A 27,526-nucleotide genomic window follows, 5' to 3' on the forward strand; every position below is an offset into this window, starting at 1 on the left:
AAGAAATTCCAGCCGCCGCGGCCGGGATCGAACCCGCGTCTTTTGGGTCAGCAGCCGAGCACCATAACCGCTGAGCCACCGCGGCGGCGCGATGCTTTTAAACCTGATAATTCATTAATCGTTAATCAGTTTCAGATCTGAAATGCACGCAGAGACAAAAATAAGTGATTTAGATTATAGTGCTTAAGCATTTTTCCTTCTGGCGTTCCAAGTTTTTTTTATCACATTGTACGGCTTGTACCGTGTCCGGTTTCTTAAGTCGTTCATGGCATGTTCCGAAAGCACCAAACTGTTCGCCTTGGGAGACACTAGCTTCGAAAATGAATGGTAGCTTATACGAAGGTAGTAAAGTGATGTCTGCCTCTATGGTCGTTGTAGCATGTCAGGTGTGCCTTTGGGGGATGTGCCCAAACGCGTTATATTTGTCGCCGTTCACTGCAGAGAGAGAGATGGGGGGAGGTAGGAGAAGGAAAGGCAGGGAGGATAACCGGAAGAACCTTCCGGTTTGTTATGGTTCTGCATACTGAGCAAGAAAAGAGGGGACATAAATCGGAAGAAGCAAATAGAGGTGAATTAAAAATTAATGTCAAGTAAGGGCGTTCTTTCGGCAATCGTAGCCTATGGCGTGGGCACGACGCCCTCCAGGAACTTAGTGCTTGACTATGGCTGATATGACATGAGCGCCAGCGATCTCTGCGACCACCGGAAAAGATACTTCATCGTCCATTAGCGGGAGAGGGTCAGGACGGCCCATTGTCAAACATAACGATTGTCTCACGACACTACGCACTGGGCGTGCTAATATTAAGTACTTACCCCACAGTGTATCATTGTTGTGAGGGGATTAACGTGTTTTTCCTTGCCGTAGCTTTATTTTTTTTTGCTCTTTGTCGTGTAGGTTAACGGTGAATCTACTCGAGCAGCAAGGTATAAGCAGTATATGCTCGCACTTCGCTGTCAACGAACGAGTTAATTCTATGTTTTATTGCAGTTCTTAGTTTTGAACGACGGTGTCGGCATCGCGGTGTCCAGGCATTTCACAAGAACATCTTTGCTAGGAGGATTAAGAATGGGCGTTTTCAAACGTCGGTTGCTTCTTACTTTGCGAGCCTATAAAGTGTGCCCACAGAGAAGTACTGTTACGGAGAAACTTGGCGCAGCTTGACTTTCTTTTTGTTGTTGTTGTTGTTTTTGACCAGGACAGGATATAAAACGAAGTTAGAAGGAGGAACGTCTCCCGCTTCTCTATGTTGACCAGGACAGCCTGAGAAGGAGCGTATGAGAAGAGATGCTGAGCTTTCTGCCATTCTTTTTGTTTTCTTCTTTTCTTTATTGGTTTCACTTTGTGGTCGCCAGTGCCGCTGTCAGGCAGCGGTGCTTGCTGTCGGCACCGTGGACACAGTTGCTTCGACTGCCGGGCCAACGCGCCTAGCGGGACGTCACAACCTAAAATTCAATACGCGCTTCAGAGACGCCACTGTGACGTCACTGGAGTTTGTACAGAGCCGACTCGGGGTACCAGCCAACGACAGGGTTACCAAAACAGCAAGTCATCAACCGAGCTGGACCGAATATCACGCACTTCTCCACGCGTACCGTGATGCATACTGTTTCGCCTTTCATGCCTTTCGGGAGAACTAGAAGCGTACTTAATCTGCATCAGTGAAGTAGAGAGGCCTTGAATCCTGTGCAAGCCTTTTGTTCTCACTGCATGAAATGCTTTGATTTCCATTCTGTTCTCGTGAGGAAATACCCGTAGGCAGACTCGTAAACAAACATCCAATAAACTTCGTTCATGAAGTGCTCTTGTTTGACTCATAATGTCTCAAGTATGCGATCATACACGCACATCGTGAAAAATGATAAGACAAGACCATGTGACGACGCGCCAGATTTTCCAGTCTCAGCTGCCGATATATCTGCCAGAACCGTGCAGGGCTACTCTAATGTGAACAAATATGCTTTGTTTAGAGGGCCATGGTTAGCAAGCACCTGGTGTTAATCAGAATGTTTAAATATTTCCTTAATCAAAAAGTAAAAATGGCATGGCAACATCTTTTATTTCTTATCTCTTAGGTTATCTCTTTGAAGCATACCCGTATTGGCTGCCTTGTCTGAGCGCAAGCGACTCAAAGCGTGAAAAATACAAGCGAGACTGCGGGAAACATTATAGAGTGCACCCAGAACTCAAGTGCAATGTGTTACTCTCATATCACTGCCATTGATTCTTATCTCACTGTGTGCGCCTGTCTTTCTAAGGCTGCCGGATATTTTTCCGCGGGGACTAAAAAACAGATCAATCTGCGCACCGCATTCCCAGCTGGCTTTTAAACTTAATTTGCGTAATTGAGGAAAAGCAGCTCAGCCCACAGTCTGACCCTCTACTTCGGATGTATTCGCCCAAAAGCGCAAGAGAATTGCTGTCGGGATGGGACACGGAGGTAAGTAGTGGCTGGGACCCGCTGTCGACCCGCCCCCTGGCGTTGGCTGGCCCCCTGGCGAGCAAGATGCGCGCTGCTGCACGGCGGCAGCCCATGGCGGCGGCTGGAGGTAGTGGTAGTGGTGAAGCAGAGAGAGGCGAGAGACGGGAATAAGTTAACACGGAAAAGTGTAATGATGCGGGCCCTCGCTAGATGGCGGGGGCGGCGGCGGCGGTGGCCGGTGGCTACACACGGAGAGCCCCTACTGCGCTTTCCGCTTGGCCTCGATGTAGGACAGCGTGATGGTCATCCTCGGCTGGATCACCACGTCGTCCGTCGGCGGCAGGCAGATGTCCTCGTACACCAACTGCGCACACGAAGCAGGCAAGAGCTGCCTATAGATCGCTTCACTCGAAGCTGGTACAAGCCCACCCCTACAAAAGTTTTTTTTAGACAGTGTATAGACTGTCTATAGACTTGTGTCTATGAAGTCTATAGACTCTTTATAGACAAATCCTAAAGAACAGTCTATAGGCAATGAAAATGCTATAGACAGTCTATAGACAATCTATAGATTTGTGGCCATACACTTTTAGTAGACTTTTATCTATAGACAGTCCATAGATTATGAATAGACAAAAAATAAATATCTATAGGAACGCAATAGAGGCTTAAGAAGTCTATAGGCTTCTAATGGCCATTTTTATAAGGGATGCATGGCTAGTGTAATTTCTACCAAAAATGTGCGGCCCAAGGGGTTCGCTTCTAAGGCATACATTGAACATGTATCATTCGTTAAATATCTAGGAGTTCATTTATCTTCCGACCTTAATTGGAATATTAACATCGAGCACATTATTAAAAAGGCCGCTCAAACATTAGGATTCCCGGAGCGCACCCTGTATTAAGCTAATCAGCAAACGAAACTTCTATCATATGCATCCCTCGTCAGTTCTCAACTTGAATATGCATGCGTCATCTGGCACCCTCATCGACCTTACTTAGGAAACTCCCTTGAATCACTTCACAGTAAAGCAGCCGGGTCTATTGCCGATGATTATTCCAACCTAACTAGTGCAGTAGCTTTAACAAAGGCTCAGCTTATTCGCTCCCTCAAACGAGAAGACGAAATGCCCGCCTATCTTTTATGCATAAACTATATCATGGTTTATCAGAGTTTCAAGAAAAGTTTCTGTGTCCTGCTCCCCACATATCTTCTTGTTTAAACCATCCATTTAAAATTTATTCTGATATTTGCGCGCACAGCTGTTTAAATATTCACCTCTTCTACTTGCCATCTCACAATGGAACAGTTTGTCTGCAGATGTTGCCTCCATACCTGGCCATGCGTCATTCCTCAAGAATTTTGAGAGAATAGAATGTTAAGCTGATTTGGTTTCTTTGCTGCTGACAATTTACGACTCTTCTCACTGCTTTTGTCTTGTTCTTTTTTTTTCGCTTGATGTATAGGGCTGTATCTTCTGTAGTATCACATCCGCTGCTCAGTATTATGCGTGCACAGACGTTGTTTGTTACGACTGCGCAAAGTTCTTGATGGTCATAGAACTACTGCATCAATAACGTACTATCTGGGACAAAAGTAGTATACTCCACGCGGCGGGAGCTGCGGAAAGCTGCGGAAAGCTGCGGCATTTTGGCGAGCTGAAGCGCGAAACATTGAAACAAGCCAAGCGACATGCCTGCTGATAGTAAAGGTCACGCGTTGGCTGTCTCGATGCCAGATGCCGCCTGTAGATGGCGTTTCAACGCTTTTTCCCGTTGCTCTGGCTCCCGCTGCGTGAAGTATATCACTTTTGTCCCCGGTAGTACCTTTCTGAAAATTATTTTACTTTGTTCTTGCATTTTTGACGGCAAACTACTCTTTGTGAAGTGTGAGTTTTACTATGTGCTTGTTATAATCAATTTTGTTCAGTTGAGTCGGTTCCCTCGGGCATTACATAGGGCATTACCCTCACGGCTCCAAAGGGCCCTTAGAGTATATCGACACCCTTAGAGTCTTCGTCTTTTCAGATCATCGGGCGAATCTTCTTCTTTATCCTTACAAAATAAATAATGGGGCGATTTAAAACCCCAGGAGGCTGCAGTCTCCGGATAGATGAAGAGGAAAGTTCCTTTCACCTTCGGGAGTACTGAAACGTTGACGCAGCAAAGCAAGCCACAATATATGGCTCAGCAGAAAGCATGACAGGCTGCATATTGCTGTACTTAATGTCCAGCAGACTTGCCGCGCAATCTAGCGCTCAGCAGACTAGACTAAACTGGATGAGGCAACGCGTGCTTTAATGGATATCCTAAAGAAAGCTCTCGCTGTCAAGACACCCGTCGACAAAGCGACGACTGCGGCTGCTGCTTCGGGCAACAGGCTAACCCTCTAAATCCGGATACATGAGTTTCTTTTTTCTGTTTTTATCAAAATGAGCTAAATCCACTTAATCAAGAACTGAGAAACACGCGAACATTTTTTATCCGCATAAACCGTAGTGCTATCCAAGCTGGCAATGAAATGTTTTACGTGCAAGTTAGAGCAACGCTAGAGCACCATGCGCTCAAAAATTATGCGTAATTTAGGTACGTAATATCGCGGTGTTTAAAGTTTGGATTTGGCTCTTTTCTATATCGAACTCGAGGTTTGAACCAGTTATGTTCCATAAACTTTATTTCTACAGTAACTATTGAACCTCTATTGATGAAAAGAACGCTCAAAAAGGACCACGCTGCGAATTCAGCAGAAGAATAATTAGAACATTCACTCTGCCACCAAGGGCACTGGTGTTTTTCCAACAGAAACAAGTGAATGCTAATAGCAGGCTTCTTTCACGAGTGCTAATGTGACAGTTCCTTTAATGCCATTTTGGCAGCGGGAAGGTAACTTAGCTTTAATGTATCAAAATTTGCTGTAGTTCACTCTAATATCCTAAATAAATTATCAGTAGCAAAATGGCAGACACAGACGGGACACAACACGACAGGACAACCGCTATTCCTGCCGTGTCCTGTCAGCGTCTGCTATTTCGCTAGTGATAACGAAATTAGGAAGCCAGTACCAACTATTAAACACCTTTAAGTTAAATGTAACAGAGGTGCATCATTGCTTCCTCCGCGACGGAGCTAATTATCTCTTCGTTATCTTCGTGTTCTGGTTTCATATCCTACGCAGTCGATACGGTGGTAGTGCTGGCGAAAGAAATAAATGGAACCGCGCTCGAAGCGCTCCATGGTACGAGGCTCAAGCAGAAAAATAAGGCTCGCGAGAGTAGATTTGGCTCATTTGGATCTGTATATAAGGAGGGTCTGAATCATTTTCTATTTGCATTAGAATTTGCACGCAGTTTTTCTAGGCGTTAAGGGGCAACATTCTCTATCATAGTTCTTCCGAAGGAAAGATATATGGATTTGCTTGCCACTCAACTTCGTTTCCCTTTCTGGGTCCCTTTCATTTCTAAAAAAAAAACACTCCTCGTATGTCAAAGGTCACCTTGGTTTGCTTTCTCGGTCAGGGTGAAAGGCCTTGCATTAAACATCCGCTGTCCTGTGAGCCATGTGTCGTGAACATTTAGCTGCTCGTGTTGGTTGAATAAATGCGAAAGGCCGACGTTGTTGGACGGCAAGTGACAGTGCCTGTGGTTGCTCTCGAGAAAATTCAGTTCAAAATAACATCCATAGATGGAGTGACCAGCCACGCTTTCATCTGACATTCTGGCTTTGCAGGTTCAGACAACCAAAGCTGGAATTCTTTATTCAGAATCAACGGAATTCAAGGATTCAAATGTATGAGTCCTGTAGAAGAAGCATTCAGAGTTTTTTTTTTTTTTTTTGCGCAAGGATTTAAAATTGTGACGCAATCACCGATTAAAGTCACAACGAACTTTAGGCTTCGCCTCAGTGCATTTCAGATGCGCAGAGAAGCTAGGCGATTACGTCTGCTAGTGATATTTCACATGTCCACTGTCTTCGCCTACTTCCTGCACTGCGTCGTGTGATGCCACCAAACAAATGCTTCATTGGCAAGGCCTTCGGAATTATTAATTTTCTTCTCGCGAGCAAACGTTTCTGCTTAGACAAGTATTTAGCTACGCTGTCGATGATGTCATCATCGCACCGCTATCCGTCGCTGTTAGCTTCGGAAAAGCCTCAACGCTGTTGGAGTTTTTAAGGCGCAAGCCTTTGGTTTTAGTCCTAAGCAAATGACTGTTGATTGGTTTTAGTCCTAAGCAATTGACAACCTACTTCGTGCAAATATAATTATCTATACTCTCACTTCAAATATTATACTCGCATTTCCAAACTTTCTGCCTTATTGAGCTTTTTCTATTGATTTTATTATTGACCAACTTTTTTTGTTTTGTTTTCATCTCGTGCTACAGTGACGTATGCATTGTATAACACTTTTTAATGAACATTTTGAATTTGCTGTTTGCTCCTGCTATGTTGTGTACTGGTTTCCCGGGCCTTTGTCAAGCTGTTTGTACAGCTTTTAGCCCAGGCGACCATCCACTTGTTGTAAAATAAATTTGATTTAATTTAATTTTAATGCATCATCGTTGTCGACAGAACGTTGTCAGCAGAGGTGTCACGCTTTTCGGCTGGTCGAAATGGTTATAAAGTCAGAGTGCGCGGATTCTCAGTAATGAGGTCGCCCACGGATGCCTGACGCCCCCTTTTGGAGCAGACGACAACTAATAAAATAGTTGTCGTCCGCTCCGACAGGGTGCATAAGGCGTCCGTGAGTGATAGGGTGCCTCGATGCCAGCGCCGCTTTGAAAAGCCGAGCTGGCATCGAGGCACCCTAGGGAGTGACCACATAACATACCTCATTACTGCGAACAGAGCCACGGATACAACCGAACTCATCGAAGCAGAGAGAGAGTCGTGCTAAAGAAGCAGTCAAAGTCGGCAGTCAAAGTGTGTAGTTGTAATTTGTAGTCAAATTATGTAGTCAAATAAAGCACTAGTACAGCACAAACAGACTCGCAATCAATGCGAAACAGTGCGCCAGGAAAGGCTTTCGCCTTGCAGAACTTTAGAGAGCTAAAGTGCCCCCTGAATTTTTATTTGGTGTTCGTATCTCCATCTCAAATGCTAACACCAAAAGACTTCGCATGCTCTACCTGCAAGTTTCACTCTTTCAATCCCTTCAAGCTCTTTGAATTCTAAAAATTCTTCAGTTTCATCTCAACGCCACTTATACGAGTAAGGAAAGAACAGTAGAGACTTCTCACTAACGAGCTATGACAGTTTATGCAATCACTAGCTGTTTATGAGGAAGTAATCCAGGTGCTATGAAGATAGCCTGCTCGGATAGCCTGCTCGGTCGGCTGGAGTAGTTCTTCGGTTCTTGCCTGCTGCGGAATATTCGTTGCAGATCTTAAAGACGAAGAAGTACTCCAGTCGGTTGAGTGGACTTGAGGAAGAAGACTAACCACTTCTGCTTCTTCGTCTCCTAAGGAATGTGTCAGTATAATCATTTGCCCTAAAGCCAAACGGCAAAATGTTCTCTATTTCATTTCAATGAACGAATGCTGTGTTATTCGACCTCTACCATGTCCGTAATGGGTGCCTTACTATACAATCTACCTTGCATAGACCACGTCGACGTCTCCCTCTCGGTATTAAAATACAAATCTGTATAGATAAAAAATAGCTCCCGACGTGTGGGTGGGCTTCTATGTGCTCTGAGCACACTACGACATGGAGAGTGCCGTGTTATTACGCGCTTACGTCATGCTAAAACTCCTTGCCGGTAGCACACAGATGTATTCTGTTTGAGTACAGCAAGAGGGTTACACGTGAAAACAGTAAAAGATGGTTTGTTTTGTTTGGTTTATGGGGTTTAACGTCCCAAAGCGACTAAGGCTATGAGAGACGCCGTAGTGGAGGGCTCCGGAAATTTCGACCACCTGGGGTTCTTTAACGTGCACTGACATCGCACAATACACGGGCCTCTAGAATTTCGCCTTCATCGAAATTCAGCCGCCGCGGCCGGGATAGAACCCGCGTCTTTCGGGTCAGCAGCCGAGCACCATAACCACTGAGCCACCGCGGCGGCAGTAAAAAATGGACCGCGGTCACAGTGCTGATTAACACGTTCCACCGTAACAACACCGTCGCAACAAAGCCGCGTCCTTTGCACTACCATTCGCCACATGATGTGCCTTTTCTATGCTGACACAGGTCAAATTCACGCCCTTTGACCCTTGAACTGGGTCAACCTGGGCTTCAGAGTCTCCCCGAAAACGCGGAGTCTCAGCATCGTTCCGACCACTGAGGCAAGGTCACGACGCTGGTAACTACTGCCTTACATTACGCTAAGTACAGTTAGTCTTGTGTGCTTCCTGTCCTTCTATGGCTCGTGATGTTTTCGCGATGGCTCCGAAATGCAACGCCCAGCCAAAGTGGCCTGGCCCAGCACAAACACTTCGCGGTACCACATCCGGAACTTGCCTTTCCGAATCGGTCCTTGATGGCGATCTTCCAGGCCCGCTCTGGCGACGCCCGGAGGCCGGCGACGGACTCGACGATGTAGCAGGACCGCGTGGCCGAGAAGCCCAGATGCAGCACCCCGCTGCCCCGGCCGGTGTCGGTGGCCAGCTCGTAGTCGGCGCGGCGCAGCGCCTCCACCAGAGACATCTTGGGCGAGACGGTGATGCTGGCATGCAGCTCCTCGCCGGCGCCCCCGGTCCGCACCAGCAGCTTGGCGCCGGGCTGCGGTGAAGGGCGGACGACCGCCGTCGAGTGTAAGGGCGGGCAGTCGACCATAGCCACCACATTGTAATGAAATCTCTCAAACGAATCGCTGTATTAAAGATAAATAAAGCACACTGCACTTCTAAATGAGGCGGGCCCTTTGTTTGTAGTGTGTAATTGGGTGTAACCTGGTGGGGTGCGTGTTGTGGAAAATGGTGTGCTGTGCTGTGGTATGGGAAGGCGCGGGTGTTGCGGGTTAGTGCGTGTGACTAACCTTTTTGTTATAACAGCATCGCCCTTCCTGATTACTGCATCAACGCAAAACAATGCACAGTGCTCTTCTAACTGAAACGCGCACCTATTTTTGCTTTGTCTGACCTGGTGTGGCATGTTCTGGTGCGTGGTGTGGTGAAAGGTGTGGTGAGGTATGTGGTGCGATGAGGTGGTGGGGTGGGATGGAGTGTGGTGTGTGGTGTGGTGATTGGTGGGGGGAGGTGAGGTGTGTGGTGTGATGAGGTGTGTTGTGATGGGATGAGGTGTAGTGTGTGGTGTGGTGATTGTTGTGGTGAGGTGTGTGGTGTGATGAGATGTGGTGTGGTGTGGTGTGGTGAATGGCGTGGTTGACGTGGTGTGGTGGGGTGGGATTGGATGAGGTGCATTGTGGTGCGGTGTGGTCGGGTGGGGTTTAATGCAAGATTGAAAGTGTTGGGATGTGGTTTAGTCTGTGGTGTGGTGTGATGCGACGTGCGTTGGGAAGTCACGTGGTATAGCGTGGTGTGGTGTGGTGTGGTAGTTTGTGGCACGCATGGTGTGGTGGGTGGTGCAGCGTAAGCATAGTGTGCTTTTTACGACGGGGCGCTTCACACCAGCATCAACATCACGCTGCCCGACACGGAAATCAACTGTTAAGAAAACTAGTGATCCAAAAATCCAGTAATCACAAATTAACCCCGATACACCTGGAAGGGCCTACTAGACCCTATCATCCCGCAGCCTTTCGCCTAGCCGGTCTTAGAGGCAGTGCATTCGCTTGTAAATAAAGTGTACTGAATTAGCAGGCACTTGCTGGCAAGGCACCGTAGAGTCTGGAGAAACTTCCTGAGGAGACAAAATCTTTTATCGCTGAAAGTGCCACGCTCCGTGCGCTCAGCTTCCAGGAAAACAGCGACTGCTTTCTGGAAGCTCTGGAGATGACACCGTTTTCCCTGCTCCGGTGCCAGCATTAAAAAAAAAAGGACCATTTGCTAAGAATATACACGGGCTTCGTGCCAAGGCGCCTACCCCACGCGTGTCGATTGTTTCTTGGGAAAAAAGACGATGGCCACACCGGCGATTGCGCTTATCCAGAGCAGGCCGTCTAGGGTGTCATTGCGAGGAATACTGCCGCTGCAGTGCCGGTTTAAAGGGAACACGTGTCTTCCAAAAACGACAGGATAAGGCCACCCCTGAAATCTTAGAACGACGCGCTATCGAAGAAAGCGCGCCGGTAAATGCTGGGACGGTGGCCTCTCCTTCCACCAAGACCTTGTCAACGAACGTAAGAAATGTATCTTCACGGCGCGTCGCCTTCGTGATGGGCGCAGGCTCGAGAAGTAGCAAGCGTTCTTGTTAACGCCCTTTTAAACCTTGTTTATCTCCTTGTGTCAACCGCTTCAATGTCACACGCGTGCCAGCAATAGATTAGTTAGCGTTGTATCAAGTTCTCGTTTGCTTTCTAAGCTCCATCCAAGTAAGAAGTCCTATTTGTTATGAGCGATATATAATGGATTCAGTGCTAGTTATTTTTTGAGCCATTTGTGTATACCTTCACTAACTTCATGCGCATGAGACGTTGACAAATCTCTGAGTGTTGTACTATGAAAGTGAACACAATCTTGCGGGATGCTGTAAACAATGCTCTGTGGACAGTGACCGTAATTTCATCACTGACACAGAATAGTACTCGAGAGTGCAAAGCCCATATCAGATTTTTTAAAAAAAGAAAAAATTGGCAGTGGCTTAGCTCAGCTCGTTAGCCTCTTTTTGTCAGCCCTCGGCGCTCAGAAATGACGTACACGTTTACAGAGCAGCCTTATACTGAGTTGAATGCTTCCATACAAAGAGTCTCAGCGGGACACCATGACAGTTTCGTTCTTTAAAAATTTCTCTTATCGCTGCAAACAACCTTTTCTGCTGTTCGCAACTTGGCCTGAGAAGTGTCTTGGAGCCCTCTGCTTTGACGGTGAAGCTTAACGGCGTTCGATAAAGTTTGCCTTCTCCTTCGAGTGCTGCCACTGTGCTGTAGCAGCGACGGTAACGAAAGGCGGCGAGGAAATAAAAGAAACGCGGTAATGGGGGCTAAATTCGATCGTTTCCCTGAATTTAGCCCGACAACTTTTTCTTTCTTCTTTTTTGTTGCTGTACATTATAAAGTGTATGCTATGACAGGCCTTCAAACTTCCGGAAAGAATGAGCATTTTAGTTTCAATCGATACTTGCAGCACGTTTGAAAGCACCGGGCTGTTAACTACCAAAGTTTTCTAATTACTGCATTCCGCGAAACTAACTTAGCTCGTTAGCGGCGATTAAGGAAGTTTTGACGCCACATTTATGTTCTGTGCAGACCGGCGTTAACATAGTGCACTGACCTGCTAAGTAACAGCACTTCCACGGTTGCAGCCTAATTAAGACGAGCGAGCTCACTGCAGCGGCGAGCAGAATTAATGGTCCATATTCACGCAGGTCACGGCACAAAAATCTCGAACGAACTCAAGCCTCAACTCCATCACTGACACCCTGCGTGAAGCTGACCTTATGCTGACACACGTTGGCAATTTTTTTTTTTCATTTCTTCCTTACCCTTGGCTTACAGTGTAAGCATACACCTTGGACAAAGCTCGCATTGCCGTTTATGCAACCACCCCGGCAAAGCGCCTTGGGTCTGTATTCTATAAGCAGCACACTTTCCGTTGTCCATTCCACGTTCATCCAGCCCAATCTCTGTCGGTGGTCACAGAGATATACCCCCGGCTTTCAATCGTCTGCGGCTAGAGACCCGGTCAATGCATGGTTGGTTGCCGAAGTCTAAGGCAAGCTACCCGGTCATTGCGTGGATGCAATATGCAGCCAATCTTGAAAGTATACGGCGCGCACAAAAAACAAGGACGTGAAGGTACGCATAACAAGCGCAGACTCGCAACTGAATTCATATTGCCGCGAATCTTTGTAGCGTACGTTTGTAGTATTTGTTTGTTCATGCTTCAAGGCTGCCGACGCGCCGCTTTATCGCTTCGTTTATGACGCAAGACACGCCTAGATTTATCTCGATTGATCGCATCCGGCGGAGCCAATTCTAGTTTGCGCCATGAGGTTCCAGTAACTTCCTAAGCTTTATCTAGAATGTTCGCTATCAGCTTTAAAAAGAGCACGGCCGACAGCGGCGGGCATTCTGTTCGACGACCGCCGAGCACGCTAGTTGCTACGCCGCCGCCGAGTGATTCAGTTCTTTGCAGGCGCCAGTCAGCCCAAGTAAAGAGTTTCGTTTCGAAGACATTCTCGCTGTTTTTCTGTTCGCCGGACTGTAGTCACCACTACGTGACAATATGAAAAGAAACATTTCTTATATGCCTTCAAGCGTCATATCCAGGATCATGCACAGTTCAGATATCTGCCTTCTTTTTGATAAAAGTTGACCGAACGGTCACTTACACAATCATCCCCCACGCCCACTGATGAAAAACACCTCGGCAAGTTCACGTGCGACCTGATCTCTGCTTCTCTTTAAAATTGTGGTTCTCGTCAGCAGAGGTAGGCATGGCTTGTCGCTTTCCGAGCAAGCGCCGTGCAGGGCTAAATTCGACCCTGTATTTGTCTTCATAGCAGACTGGTGTTCCCTTAAGCGGTCATTTAAGCATCTGCCCGTCTTACCGATGTATGCCCTTCCACAGGTTAGCGGAACCTCATACACAACGCCCGTTCGACACCGGACATATGGGTTGGCATGACAGCTTCACGCAGTCTTGCGTATTTTTCCCTTCGGTCATGACAACCGGGCATAGTGAGGCCAGTTTTCACGGTGCAGAAAGCACATGGCACCGCTTCGCCACATTCTTAAAATTGTGGGAAACCCTGTGAAGGCAGGGCAGCACCGCTGGCCTTCTTTTCTCTGGCCGGTCACCCTCCTGGCACGGTCTGGCTTTCAGCTTCCGTAGGAGCTTCTCTGCCACAGCAGCAATGACAGTAATCGGGAAACCAGCTTTCACCAACCTATTGACCTGATTATTGAGGTCGCATCTACCAGTTGAGCGCATGACTTAGCCAAGGCGCTTTGCATACAATAAGTTGCGATGGCCCGTTTCACAGCCTTTCAACGCGCCGATCCAAACGGTAACAGGTCGTTTTGGGTCTGTGGCGAGTATAACCAACATACGTGATCTGGCGTTAAAGTCAGGTTAGTATCTAGAAACTGTAGTTTGTCATGGTCCGGAAGTTCGTGGGTAAAGGTTAGACCCTTCCGTTGTCGTCTAAAAATGGATAGAACCTCTTCCATGGTCACATTAGGTTGATGTCTAACAAAAACCAAATAATCATCAATATATCTAAACACTTTCAGAATTATTTCGTTGTCCAAAAAGCGCGCCAGATCACAGTCAATGACAGCTAAAAAGATGTCAGCCAGTACAGGTGCCACACACGAACCAATGTAAATGCATTTACGCTGAACAAAGAACTGGTTGTTAAGGGATACAAAGGTTTAGTTAAGAAAAATTCAAGTAAAGACTGTTCAGCGACAAACCGCAGGTGTTTTGAAAGGCTATCACACCGGTGCTTTCAATACAAAACCTGACGGCACGAAACAGAGCATCGTGGGGAATAGAAAAGAGCAGGTTTTCAACATCAATCGAAAAACAAAGCCCTAAAGATGATGCCCCTGCAGGGACACAACTATATCTCCCGAGTTCCTCGTCCAGAAAGGGTGTTCAACGACCAAAGACTTTAAACTGTTTTGAAGAAACCCGCTTACTTCACGTTGCCAGGTGTTCCTTTCAGTAACTACGCACCTAAAGGGCTTGTCAACTTCGTGGGTTTTTAGAGTAAAAAAAAAGTATAAACTATCGCGCTTACTGCTATTAACAGCTCTTGACAGTTTTTCCAATCCAAGGGCCTTACAGAGCTCAAAGGCTCGGGTCTTTACCTTCGATACTTTTACCTTCTTCGGAATAAAGTTCTTATCGACTGCTAGATGGTTTTTTCCCCAAACATCCCGGAAGGCAGGACGACGAATCCTCCCTCCTTATCAGCTTGTAGAAGGGCCATGTTGTTGTCCTTGAAGAAAGACACAATTTCTTTCACCGATGTCTTCAGGCTGATATCCCCCCACCTCACGGTACTCCGAGGCTTAGTAGCAATCCGTACAAGGCTGTCAACACCGTCGAGCAGACAAAGCTCCTGGTCCCCGTCTGAAGCCTAAAGTGCCACTTGCCGGTTCAAAGAGAGCAGCTCGTGCGCAGGTACTCTGGGCTCCACGCTGAACCTGGGTCCTTTTCTCAGCACATCGGTGATCTCTCTCAGCAATTCGGTGTCAGCCAGTACAGTCACGGAGTCGTCGTTGTTCCTTCCCCTATCGTTGAAGACGTAGTAAAAGGCATCTCCACCAGAATTCCACCCCCTGGGCTGTCTCTCACCGTAATGACCGTAGCCTCGCTTCTCCTATCCAAACAAACTATGACAAACTACTGTTTTTAGATATTAACCTGGCTTTAACGCCAGATCGCGTTGGTTGGTTGTACTTGCCACGGGCCCAAAAATACCTGTCACGTTTGGATCGGCACATTCAAAGGCTGTGAAACGGGCCATCGCAACTTATTGCATGCAAAGCGCCTTGACTAAGTCATGCGCGCACCTGATAGATGCGAGCTTCAATAATCGTGCCAATAGGTTGGTGAAAGCTGGTTTCCCGATTACTGTCATTGCTGCTGTGGCAGAGAAGCTCCTACGGAAGCTGAAAGCCAGATTATGCCAGGAGGGTGACCGGCCAGAGAAAAGAAGGCCAGCGGTGCCGTCCTACCTTCACATGGCTTCCCACCATTTGAAGAATACGGCGAAGCGGCACGATGGGCCGGTGGTGGTTTCGGTGCCGTGCAAATTGGCCTCATTATGCCCGCTTTTCATGTCCGAAGGGAAAAGTACGGAAGACTGCGTGAAGCGTCATGCCAACCCATATGTCAGGTGTCGGACGGGCGTTGGATATGAGGTTCCCCTAACCTGTGGAAGGGCATACATTGGTCTGACGGGCCGATGTTTAAATGACCGCTTAACGGAACACCAGCTTTCTATGAAGACAAATACAGGGTCGAATTTAGCCTTGCACTGCGGCGCTTGCCCGGAGGCTACACGCGACAAGCTACGCCTACCTTTGCTGACGAAAACAAAAATTTTAGAGAGAAGCAGAGATCAGGTCTCACGTGAACTTGCCGAGGCGTTTTTCATTAGTAAGCATGGGGATGATTGTGTAAGTGATCGTTCGATCAACGTTAATCAAAAAGAAGGCAGATATCTGAACTACGCATGGTCCTAGATATGACGCTTGAACGCATATAAGAAGTGTTTCTTTTCATATGAATTCAGTTGCGAGTCTGCGCTTGTTGAGTGCACCTTCACGTCCTTGTTTTTGTGTGCGCAGTATACTTTGAAGATGTGTCTCACTGAATCGCCCAACAACGCACTCTTTTGTATGCAGCCTATGGTGAGGTCCGGTCGTCAATCACCCAATGGAGGGTCGCTTGCCTCAGACGCTTGAAAGCCGCGGCTATATCTGAGTGACCAATAAGAGAGGACCGAATGGATTTGAAATGGACAGCTTATAGAATGCGGCCCCTGTTTTGTCATTTTTGTTCTGTACAGGCCCGTGCAGCGCTGTTTTTCCACGAGATTAGCACTTTGAACCCATCATCCCGCTTCGCAACTTTTGTGCATTCCATGCCTGTAAGAGGAAAGTGCACTGACCGGCGGCCGCAGATTCCTGATGGGCGGCAGTGGGGCGAACTCTGTGTTGGGCATGAAGGCGCTGCTGAGGCCTGAGAAGATGGGGCCGTGCGGAGGCACCAGCTGGTAGGCAGGACCAGCGCCCCCGAGGCACAGCTCTTGGATAGCCTCCAGCGCCATCGGCGACAGGCCCTGCGAAAATCATCGAGTGATTGGAACCAGTGTGTCGAGGCAGCCCAGTAGAGAGAGAGAGAGAAAGGAATTTTAATGCGGAAAAGGTGGAGAGGTCGGCCGGTGGTAACATGGCCCTGGCCTGCTGGTATGTGACTGAACGCAAATAGAGTGGTTTCCTCTGAGCTACACGCACGTTCCTTGGCACACACGATTACTTCTTAGCTGCAGGTCGGCGACTATGTTGTCTGCTTTGCGTCCCTGTGTGCACTTTAACAAACGCCGTTTGTATTTAGTCAGAGTGACGGAACGCGCGCAATGACTTAGTAGTTCGCTTCTGCTTTAAAATCTGTAATTCTAAGTAGCTCTCATATTTTTATCTTACATTTTAATTCCTAATGTACTTCCGTCTAATTTTTCAGTTTGTATTTTTTTAAGTTCTGGACTGCATTGAAAACTGCGAGAAAACTCTCACACTTCCGGCCGTTTCGCTCAAAGATCATCCATGATGACCACCCGGCCGTCATGGTTCTAGCGTGCAGGAGACTATGTGGGCTTTGAGTCTGTCTGCTTATTCACGTAGATAGTATGGCGTGCAGTGTGGGCCGCAGCCTGAGCACGAACCTCTTCTTTGGCGACCTTGCGCTTGATGGACGAGTAGAGAGCCGAGTAGAGCTGCTTCACCACTCCGGACACCGTCATGCCCTGCAGTTTGGCGAAGCGCTCAATGAGCCGCTCCATGTCGCCCATGGTCATCGAGGACAGGGCGGCGTCTAGGGAGCAGGACTCGGTCGCCACGCCGCCGTCCTTCGAGAGCAATGGCGGCGACGCGGCCTTGCGGTCCACTTCGATGGCTTCATTTTGGAAGGCGTCTTCCGATGGCCGCGGGCTGCCCACCGCCGCGGTCGTAAACAGGCATGCAACGCTGACCAGGTGGAGTAGCATGGTGCCAGCAGCTCGTGTGTTGTCGTTCGACGGACGTCCGCGTCAAAACGCCCCGACGCCTCGAGAGCGGCAGCCGGAATGGGTCGGTGTTCTGCTTTGTCTGCACGGAAAGAGGTGGAACTTAAATGCTCTCCCAGTTTTAGCGCATTCATTTCACACCTTTATGACAGCGTTAAGAGGGAGAAAAGGACTACTGTCGAGCCCGGATATAGCAAACCCGGATATTGAAAATCCTGTGTAGAAGTATTAAGGAAAGTCGCGCCATATGTCAAACTCCAATTTTTCCGTACATTCCGTATATCAAACCGCGCGAAGTGAACTCTGGGTGTGCTCTAGGGTGGCCTTCGATCCTTTGTGCTCCATTCTCATACCACATTTCTGTAATGCAGTGAAGCCAACTTGAATAACTGAAGCCTTGAGGCGGCTCTCGCCTGGCGTGCTTCGCTGCCTTTGCGGAAGCCAACTCTGCCTAAATGTTAATGAGCATTTATAGTATGCGAACAACAAGATCAGACATCTTATAGTCAGTGCCTAGTTCCTATGAACCTTCCGCTGCGGCTTCGATGGGAAACATGTTAGTCGCACAAACGCCCAGCGACCTGTGTGCTGCCAGCACCCCGGCGGGCGGTACGTCACTTCAATAACCGCGCGTCACTAGCATGGGTGCAACGTATTCTTGCTTTCAGGGGACAGATAATCTTAGCTACTGCCATTTTTATATATCGAATTATTGATATAGCGAACTGCTTCGCGATCCCCTTCGAGTTCGATTTCCGGGTTCGACTGTAGCATCAATAAAACTTCGGTTGGGCCTAGTTGGTACATGCTGCTGTGTAGGTGAAGGTTGCGCAAACACGGGACGAACCCCAAAGAAGAGACACAGAGACACACACAGGCTCAACTGTGTGTGTCTCTGTGTCTCTTTTCTGGGGTTCGTCCCGTGTCTGCGCAACCTTCACCTACACGTCGACTATAGCAATTCGTGAATGACCAGAGACACATACTGCCCTCATTTTTTCAGGCTCATTTATCAGCCATGGATTCCCATTGTCACTTTGCCGCGACATTTAAGTGGACATCCACCGTTTTCTATGGGACGCAAGTTTTGGCGGTGGAGTGGGCTGACAAAGTCGTCGAGGGCTATGTACCCTCGACCACTTAACGCGACCTCTTGCCAAGCTCTTCCCGGCGAATAAAATGTTTTACAATCAATGGGTCTATTCTGCACTGAGGCCAACCTCGATTTTCCACACGGTGGCAAAGGCATCCAGTTCAAGACTGGTGTTAACATTCTGTGTTGCTTGCGCACAGAGACCTCTTCAGGGGTGCCTACTGAACTTCATTTATTTTAAAAAGTCGCTTTTCTATGATTAGTTAGTTCGTTTTATGGCCTGAGACCTGAAGAGCCGCAAAAGAACGCTGCATGGTGGAAAGGGACACAGCAAAGCTGTGTTGAGTCTTCCAGTACGCACTGCCGTGTCTCTTTCCATCGTCCTGTTTTTGTTTTTGTTCTTTCTGCAGTCCATCGGGACCAAAAGACAGTACCTTATGCATTTGACTAGCCGTCAACCTTAATAGCCCGTGCCCCTCATTCAGAGGTTATTTGTCCTGGCGCCTCCTTCGTGCTATGAAGGTCCAAAAGGCAAGTCCAAAAGTACAGAGGACAAAACGCTTGTCTAGAACACGTTCTAGGCATGTTTCAGTCTGATCACGCGATATCTAGCAATACCATTTGGTTAAAAATGGTCTGGATGTAAGCATGTGCAGCTAAACTCATGGGATTTAATCTTCATTTTTTGCTTTCCTGGTCCCAGAGGCTTTGGAATCTGCGGAACGCGCAGTTCAGTCGTTCTAGACATGAGTTTTGTCCTCTGTACATGTGCAGGTCGTAGAATAACTGCTCATGATCAGTACGGTGCTTCCACATCCGTAAATTACGTATCATACCCCATCCTCCTATACCCATCTGCGTAGAGAAGTATCAACATCGCCGTGTTGAATCTGGTATACTACACAGGCAGGAAGGAGGATACATGGCTATGTTGCATCAATTTTGTAGTGTTCTCCACGGTTATAACGCATGATTGCGCTGCATCGATTCTGAAAATCATGCTAAGAACTAATTCCATATATCCCAATCTATTCTGTATACTCAGCTGGAAAGGTAAACTATATATGCCGTTCGATAAGACATCGAAGCCAGCTTCCATCTCACAGTGCGCAACTGCCATCTGGAGGCTTTATTTACAGTGCAAGCGCTCTTAGGTCCAGCACGAGGTCGAGCTGGGTTTGGATTTTTGTCTCTACTGTTTTATTTCGATGATATGCTATTAGTATTATGAAACAACTGAGACAAGTGCGTCAGACTTACGGGTACATAGTTACGGCATCATCATCCGGATGAACTATGCAGTGTCTCAATTACATAGCATTTCGAGACTGTTATATTCGTCGGCTCTTGGTTGTTAAGTACAGTTTGCGTCATCCTTGTTTGGAACGCTCGAGCGGCGCATGGCCTTGCAAAGAAAGCGGCACTTTGTCGCGGCTGGCAGTTTCTAGAGCCGACGCTCGCCAGAAAGTGCGGCCAGGCAGTTGAGTGGGCGCGAGCACTTTGCCCGAAAAACCATGGACTGCTGTCTATTTTCAGTTATTATCACTTGGGTGAGCACTGATCGAGTTCTATAGAGAAGGGCGGCGCAGAATGTTCGTTTATTGATGGCACACCGTCCTGAGTTGCCATGGTTTAAATTGTGAAGCCGCTACCTCTGCCGCGTCATTAAGCTGAAACGTGACGTAATAATGAGGACAAAAAGAAAACGTACTGCTCGCATGTGCGATGATATAGTTGCTCTTATCTCTTTTTTTATCAAACATGGCGCAAGATATGACGGCCCCGTTCATACTAGAGATCCGTTCATCATATTTTGCAGTCGTATTTTTGAGGGCAAGCGACACCGAATTCGGTGAAATATGTCACAATCGAAAATGCCTTCCCTTCTCTCCCGATGACCCAAGTTAATGTTAACATGGAACATAGCGCTTGTCTGTGTCTCCTCGCTTGTCCCGTCTTCTCTTGTGCGCTATTTATTTCCCTTAAGTATGGAACATGGTTCACGGGCAAAGTATTTCTTCATATCGCGAACGAGAACCAAGGAAAGCACAGAAAAGCATAGTTCTCATGACAAAGATCCACCTTAATTGTCCCGACCGAAAGCAGCACATCCGAAAGCGTCAGATTATGCACCAGTCAATGTGTACGCAAAGCTTTCTGCAGCAAAGGCCAATCAGCTCGTTGAGCGTGCACTATTGCACCTATTGAATTGCTGTCTGCTGTATTGTCACCGTGCTGTCTTTGTCACAGTACTGTTAACTGCCTCGCGGTGCTGTTTATTTATTGATTTGTACATACTATGCGTGTGTCACTTTTCTGCTTTGCAACTTTGCTGCTCTAGTGCAATGCTGCCTCTTCGGAGAGCTCGTTTAACGCGAGACACTTCCTCGTGCGCATTTTAGTCGCCGTGCAGTACTGCCGGGAAGAATTCGCGTTGGCGAGCGGTTTTCTCGCAGGTTGGATTAAAAAGAGAGCGAAATGCAAGGCAGGTTAACATTAGCCGGAACTGCGCCGTGCAATGTTCCCGTCTCTGTATTTCACGCAGTTCGCTAATCCTCTCAAATCAAGCATTAGTAAAAACTCTCATTCCGCTGGCACAATGTTTGACTGTCTGAGGGTAATGGAACGTCAAAGGAGCTTTCGCTGCGACCAGGCCTCTTTTGTTTGTTTGTTTTTTTTATTTTTTTACCTAGCGTTATTTGCGAGCTTCGAGCCGCCTGATGCTCGTCTAGCCCTTACTCGATCGATGCGAAAGCGCCCGAATTCAGGCGTTTTCCCGATTAATCTGTTAATTGTTCTGACAATCAGTCGACTAGGAAAGGATCGCAGATTGTAAAGTTTTGGAGGGACAGCATAGTTACACTTCCGCGCGAGACGCTTCTGGTGAGCTTCATCGTCCGCTCCGTTTTCGTGTCGCAGGGAAAAGTTGTGTGAAGCTTGGTTCCCACGTCCACAAGAACGCTTTCTCAAAACATAGAAATATGCAATGTTCTGAGTAAACGTTATGTGGGGAACAGTTATCTTAGAAATTATGCTCTCCATTTGAGTGCAGAAAAACGATCGTGATCACCCCAAACATAAATGCGAAACCGAAGTAAAAACTTCGTACGCACAGCTGTAAATCACGTCACGCAACAAAGCTTAATACTGGTGCGTACCCAGCAATTGTGTACAAAAGCATTTTTCAACGAGAAAGAGCTTACGAACGCAATATCTTCACATATTTCAAGATTTCACAATAATATGCAATATGTATATCCATAGATCTCCCCTCGGAAGCCTTGTATTTTTTTGCTATTAACGTTTTTGGTGTCGTCAAGATGATTCCCCTTGATTTTCTATGGAATTCTTAACTGCTCGATGCGAGCGATGGAAAAAGATTAAAAGAAAGACTTCGCTGCGCATCGGAAGAATGAACCATTGCCTTCACTATTTCCATAACAATACCTTACAATATTCCAACATCCAAAATTTTTGTAGAAGAATGCTGGACATGCTTTACGAAATTACTATACTAAAGCGTTATTGAGGGTATACCGCTAACATAATGTATCGACGCAACTATAAAAAGAAAAACCTGTTCTTTAAAGCTTGAATGAATCATCCACATGTACCAAAGGATGTAGATTCGCAGTATTACCCTACACCAACTTAGGACAAACTTCACATTCCCTGGAGGTCAACTGTCATGTGCACGGTGCACCCAGGAATTTAGTAATCTCGGTTGATGCGACAAAGAAGGTAAGTTGATCGGCAGAATCTTCAAGCTTCTATACCTGCACAGCAAAAGGACGATGGACTCACCAGTAAACGGCGTCAACGACTTGCATGCCAGCTCGTCAAGACGCTGCGAGAACGAGGGCGCGTCGCAGGGGGCCACACTCGTCGTTCATAGTCCCGCTTTCAAAGACCCGATACCGTCCGGCGCTCAGTCAGCACATTCCTCGCGCGGTACCGCTTCTCTTGATATCCCGGGAAGTCCGGTTGACGAGGCGGCAAGCACAAACGGCGGGAACGGGGTACGCGATCTTAAAGGGGTAGCAATAGTTCGCAAGGTTATAGAAAATAGGCCACGAGGAGTTCGTGGTGCGGGTGGCTCAGAGTCTCGGATTTCACCGGGAGTAAGCGGGTTATGAATGGGGAGGCTGAGAAGAAGGGGGGCAGCGGGATCAGAGACAACAAGCAAAAGAGGAAACTTTCCGCTTGAAGGGGGGTGGGGGGGGGGGCGGTTTTTTTCCGGGGTGTCAAGGAGAAACGCCTATCGAGGGGGAGATGGAGATGGTGCTGGTGGTGGCAGACCGTGAGCGCGAAGTTAGAGATGGTGTCCCTTCGAAGACAGCGGCCGCAACGGTTCCAGACAGTCGCCAGCTTTCTGCGGTATACAGCGGCGCCGGCCCTCTTAGGCCAGCGGCGCCGCTCGCGCCAGGGGGGGCCTCGTCGGACAGGCGCCACGGCGGCGATATCAGCCTCGGGCGAGAGCTCCGTAACCCGAGCCAAGTGGAGCGGAAAAAACACTACTAGGTGCCAGCGAGCCGCGACGGCGGAGTTATCCCCACGCCTCGAGCTTCTGGGCCCCGTCCCGCTGGAGACGGCACGCGTGCACTCTAATATACGGAAGGATTGAAACCCACCTTTCTTCTCCTGGTTGAGCGGGCACCGCTGCCGAGGCCACAGCGGTTTCACCGCGGAAGAACCGTTAACGGTTGTAGCGTTGATGCTGCGCGTACTACGGGACTGCGAGTAATAAGGGGCCACGTTCCACACACTCGAGTGTATATGAAAGGAAGTAGGAGGCTAGAAGACGACACCATTGGGTCCTGCTTGCCGCTACTTGCCCTCCTTTCCCTCAACCATCAAGCGGCATCCCTAGGCGCGTGTGTGCCCTCCGAACTTTTCGCCGCCGCGTTCCGTTGCCCGGCCGCTGTCAGGAAGGGAGGGGAGGTCTTCGCTTAGGCCTAACGAGGACCCGATCGCTCAAGTGTGTGAGGGTTTCTTTGCTCGGGAATCGGCGGGTGCCGGGCAAGGGAACCTACTACGTGTAGTAGTACGCGGGCCCGACCGCGTCGTCGTCGTCTGCGATTCCAGACGACGCTGTCGTCTGCTCGAGAGACGAAACGGCGCCATGGCTCGGCGGGTCCTCTTGTACATGGCCCGCGGAGGACTCCATCGGTTTCGGGAGGGGGAACCTCTGGCTCGCCGCTGAGGAGGGCGGGAATGTCGGCCAGCGTGATGGATTACGCGGGTCCACTTCATCATGAGCGGCGCCACCGACGCCACGGTGTCTCCTCCTGGCTGCGGCTTCTGCTCGCCTGGCGACGGCGTCGTTGTGCTGGCGGCGGTGTTGCCGTTTGTTGTTGTTCGCCTGCCTCTTATTCTTATGGATGTTTCGTTCGGCCCCAGTGCTTGTACGCGCAGCTGGTAGGCTGTTATCTACCCTTCCTCCCCCCCCCCCTTCCCCCTGCGTGGCCAGGAAGCAAAACAAGCAGTTCCAGGCGTGCTGTCCTCCGCCTTCCGTGCGCTGTTTCTCCTCTCTTACTGCACCCCCGTCCCCTGAAGACTTAATTCCCCGGTCTTCCGCATCTGCTTCGAGGAATGCAAACAGTCTCAAGGCGCGTTAGCCCGGGCCTCCTGCACATTGCTGTTTGTTTGAGTGAAGGAGGGGTAACAGAGAAGACTGCAACAATTCCAGCCGTTGTGCACCTGTTTTTTTGTAAGCTGGTCTGTGAAACGTTACTCGAAAGCACTAGTGCGTTAGTCGGCGGTACAGTGCTCGTTTAGTTTCGGCAAGTAGTCAGTAGAATTTCTGCTGGCTGCGTCTAAAATTATTTCGCTCGTATATGAAGCCTCATCTTTGCATGGATGGAAACTATAGACACAGGGCACTGCTCTAGGTGACGCTCCTGCACCGTGCTTTGATTGCATAGAGGAAGTAAGAATGCTTGCCAGACTCAGGAAAAAAACAAATTCATTCAAACCTACTCTAAGCTTGTTGAGCGTGCCTAGGGTACATAGGACTAAGATTACTCCAGTTTCAACTTGTTGATCGATTCGGCCTCTGTCTACAAACTGCTAGCCGTCCTGAGCAGCTTACATCGTAGAGCAATTGGCCGAAACCGTAGTTGGTTGTGGGTTCGAGTCCCGTACCGGGGCCAATTTTTCTTCCAACTGCAGAATGTTTTTTTAAAGAGGCGTACCTTTCTTTGTTGTCGCGTTTCCGCGCTTGCATTCAGTGGATACAATGACACATGCCGTTGGTTTTCTGTGGCCGTCTAGAATAGTTGGTGTAAGGGCAGGAAACATTTTTATATGTCAGGTTTGTAAGCGAAGAAGAAGAGTCGACTATTTTAATCACCTCTTCACGCAGAATTTGTCGGGACTCTCTAGCTCTCTAAAAACTACAAGTTTACAATACTGCCGTTTAGTTGCCCAGTGTTCGCTACTGGCGGCCAAAAGACGGCGTTAGTTGATCGTGTCCAGGAAAGCTCGACATAATAGCTTTAGTGGGCTGATGAATCGTATTCAGTAGAGTTTGAGCAACAGACCGATATTGCTGAACCACGAATCATACACTTACGCGCTATTGTATTTATGTATTCATTTCCTGGTTTGCTGATGCCGCATTTATACCGAGAGCGATGCAAGCTTTCAGTGAGGGAGAGATTCGGCTAGAATGCGCGTCGCACGGATCGCTTGAACCAGGACAAAGTGTTCCTTCACCTCGTGAGCATGTGTGGAGCAGTGTTCTTCTTGTGCAGTTCGCCAGATGCAAAAATATAGTGCACGCATACTGAGTCCCGCGTGCGGTGAAGACGTGTATGTCTTCTCGTTCTATGGTTCAGACTTACAAAGTTAACTTTGGCAAGAGCTGATTTGTCCGGGCTAGCCAGAGTATTTCCCGTCGGAGGCCCTTACTGGGCTACCGGCTGGATGGCCACTAAGATTGTCAGGGCTTCGCTGCGTTTCACATTACATAGGAGAAATTTTGTTGATATGGTCCCCCGGATACCTGTCCTGGAACACTGCGACTCCTTAACAGTTCTGCCGAGGCGAAATTCAGTGACATTAGTTCCGCGGGTGCCAAAGTCAGCCATAAGCACCACACACATATAAAACTGACTCCAACACGAGTCACGCCACGCGGCATCATTTTGCTGATGACGTATCACGCTGCATTGAAATGGCGGGCTTAAGTGATGAACGCAATGGCGAAGCGGGCGATAAGTCCTCTACGCTTTCAGCGAGAGCTCTCGTCCTTGAGTGCCATTTCACGGAGTGACGATTAAGCAATGAGAACGCGGTGCAGAGTGGAGATACGGGGATAAGGGGCATCAACTGTTTACTGTGAGCCAAAAGTGCGCGACCGTTCGCCCTCTTTCGGCGAGTTCAATCTTCGCAATGAGGCCAGATGCCACGATATCTCTCGCTGAGTATATACACCCTTGTGCCTCTCGATGTACGCGATTGCGCGACGCTGAAAGTCACAAAAAGCAGAGCTCACCGGAGGAGAAAATTAGGGCGCCGGTGGGGAATATAAACTCCTTGGAGGATCTGACAGTGGTCCTCAAAGATGGCCTTGGAGGTGCCAACTCGGCCTTTTTCAGAGACAATCATGAGCTATACTGATAATGATGATGATAATGAATCTGCATGGCGCAAGAGCATCTGTGGCAAATGACGTAATGGTAATGACATAAGGTGTTTTCATCTACTCGTGGTTGGGTAGAAAACCCATTTCCGAAGCATTTTACCCCAAGCAAGTCGAGCACCAGGCGTAGGAAAAACTTGTACACATTGTACCACCGGAGGTAGTAGACGGAGCTGGGGATCGAACCCAGCACCTTGCGCATGCGAGGTGGCTGCTCAAACCAATACGCCACCGCTACGGTTTGCCCTATACTACGTGGTGCCCACCCTGATGAAACTCTTCATAAGATGATTCCCTAATTCTCTCTGTTCTCCAAATGGCTGGTATGGAAACTATATGGAACATATGGAGTCTAGTAGACTGTACGGACAGCGCACTTCTGTGGCGGCGTTATTCACTGAGCAAAGCGGCAAGGCGCGGAAAGCAAATCGTGCGAAGCCGCTGATACGAATCCCGGTACTTCCAAGAATACTTGCACGAAAGTAGACACGAAAACAGTGACCCGCTAATTCAACAGCCATCGGTGTCTGCTTGAAAAGGCCTGTGCTTCAATGCTTCTGCTGGGGTCGGTTTAATTTAAATATTCCTTCACGAATCGCAGCCATTTTTTAATTTCTCGCCCTTCACCATTGGCTGAAGCGACGCCACGCCCTAGGTTTCAGCCAATAACGAAGATGGTTGCAGAATCGTTATATTACACTGGCAATTGTCTATATCGCAAGTGCGTGGTCGCGAAGTTTCAGTTCTATGGTAATAGCGGTCATCATGATACTGATTCCAATCACGTGATCCGAAAATACCGCTGCTGCTACTCTAATACGCCCTGTATTCGGTTCGTAGAGTAGCGGTTGGATATCAAGAGGCGTAACCATGGCTACCGCCGCGTCCAGTAAGCATGTGAAGAAGGCGTGCATTGGAGTGTGGTGCCCGCTTTAGCCTAGACTCAGTATATATAATTCTATGCCAGAGGGAGGGGAGACTGACACTGTGTAAAAATATACCTTATCGTCTCGCAAGCGGCCAAGGAGTCAAGCTCACGCTTCTTGAATGGCACGTGGTCGTAAACAGCGAACCGCTGCTTTCGTCGTTCGGCGCGGTAAGCCTAACCGAGCGAGCGATTAGACCACTGGGCCGCGGCCCGCAACGCGACGCCGGCGACATGCTCGGGTTCATCACGCTCGTACCATTTCTGCCAGCCGCCGCCATTCTTCAGAAAGTTTGATTTCAGGGCGGGTTCCTTTCGATGTGCACATAGGCGTGTACTTAACGTGCATGTTCTATGTGCTGTTGTTAGTGGCTATTTATTAATAAAAATAACAATGCAAGGAAAATGTGTCGCTAGCCGCGGCATCTGCCATCAAAACCTGAAGCACCTGAGCTGCGGCTAGCATGAGGGAAAGGACAGGGAGAGGGAAATAAAGGGGGAGCGATAGTAAGAAATGATAGGGGTAGGGCGGCAACATATACTGTGTACAAATATAGGATATGGAAAAGTACTTTCGTAAATTGGTTTGTTTTTGAGGAATGGAAATAGCGCAGTATCTGTCTCGCGTATCTCGGTGGACA

At 48.3% G+C, this 27,526-nt stretch overlaps 1 protein-coding gene across 3 annotated transcripts in view; it reads right to left on the reverse strand.

The window, feature by feature from the left end:
- Window positions 1-2,591: 2,591 nt before the first annotated feature.
- Window positions 2,592-27,526, reverse strand: part of LOC149364538 (uncharacterized) — a 31,630-nt gene continuing 6,695 nt past the window's right edge. For 2 of the 3 annotated variants that reach the window (XM_089574485.1, XM_089574486.1), the window contains exons 2-5: window positions 16,884-17,304; window positions 16,110-16,280; window positions 8,883-9,143; window positions 2,592-2,787 (exon numbers count right to left, since the gene is read on the reverse strand). In XM_089574485.1, the coding sequence (XP_089430611.1) occupies window positions 2,683-2,787; window positions 8,883-9,143; window positions 16,110-16,280; window positions 16,884-17,204 (858 nt within the window). In that variant the 5' untranslated portion in view covers window positions 17,205-17,304 and the 3' untranslated portion in view covers window positions 2,592-2,682. Of the gene's footprint in view, window positions 2,788-8,882; window positions 9,144-16,109; window positions 16,281-16,883; window positions 17,305-22,119; window positions 22,707-27,526 lie in introns of those variants that run through there. The other variant, XM_089574484.1, reaches the window with a different exon arrangement.

This window comes from Amblyomma mixtum, chromosome 2, assembly GCF_055824585.1.
Source record: "Amblyomma mixtum isolate Tamu chromosome 2, ASM5582458v1, whole genome shotgun sequence".
NCBI classification, from domain to species: domain Eukaryota; kingdom Metazoa; phylum Arthropoda; class Arachnida; order Ixodida; family Ixodidae; genus Amblyomma; species Amblyomma mixtum.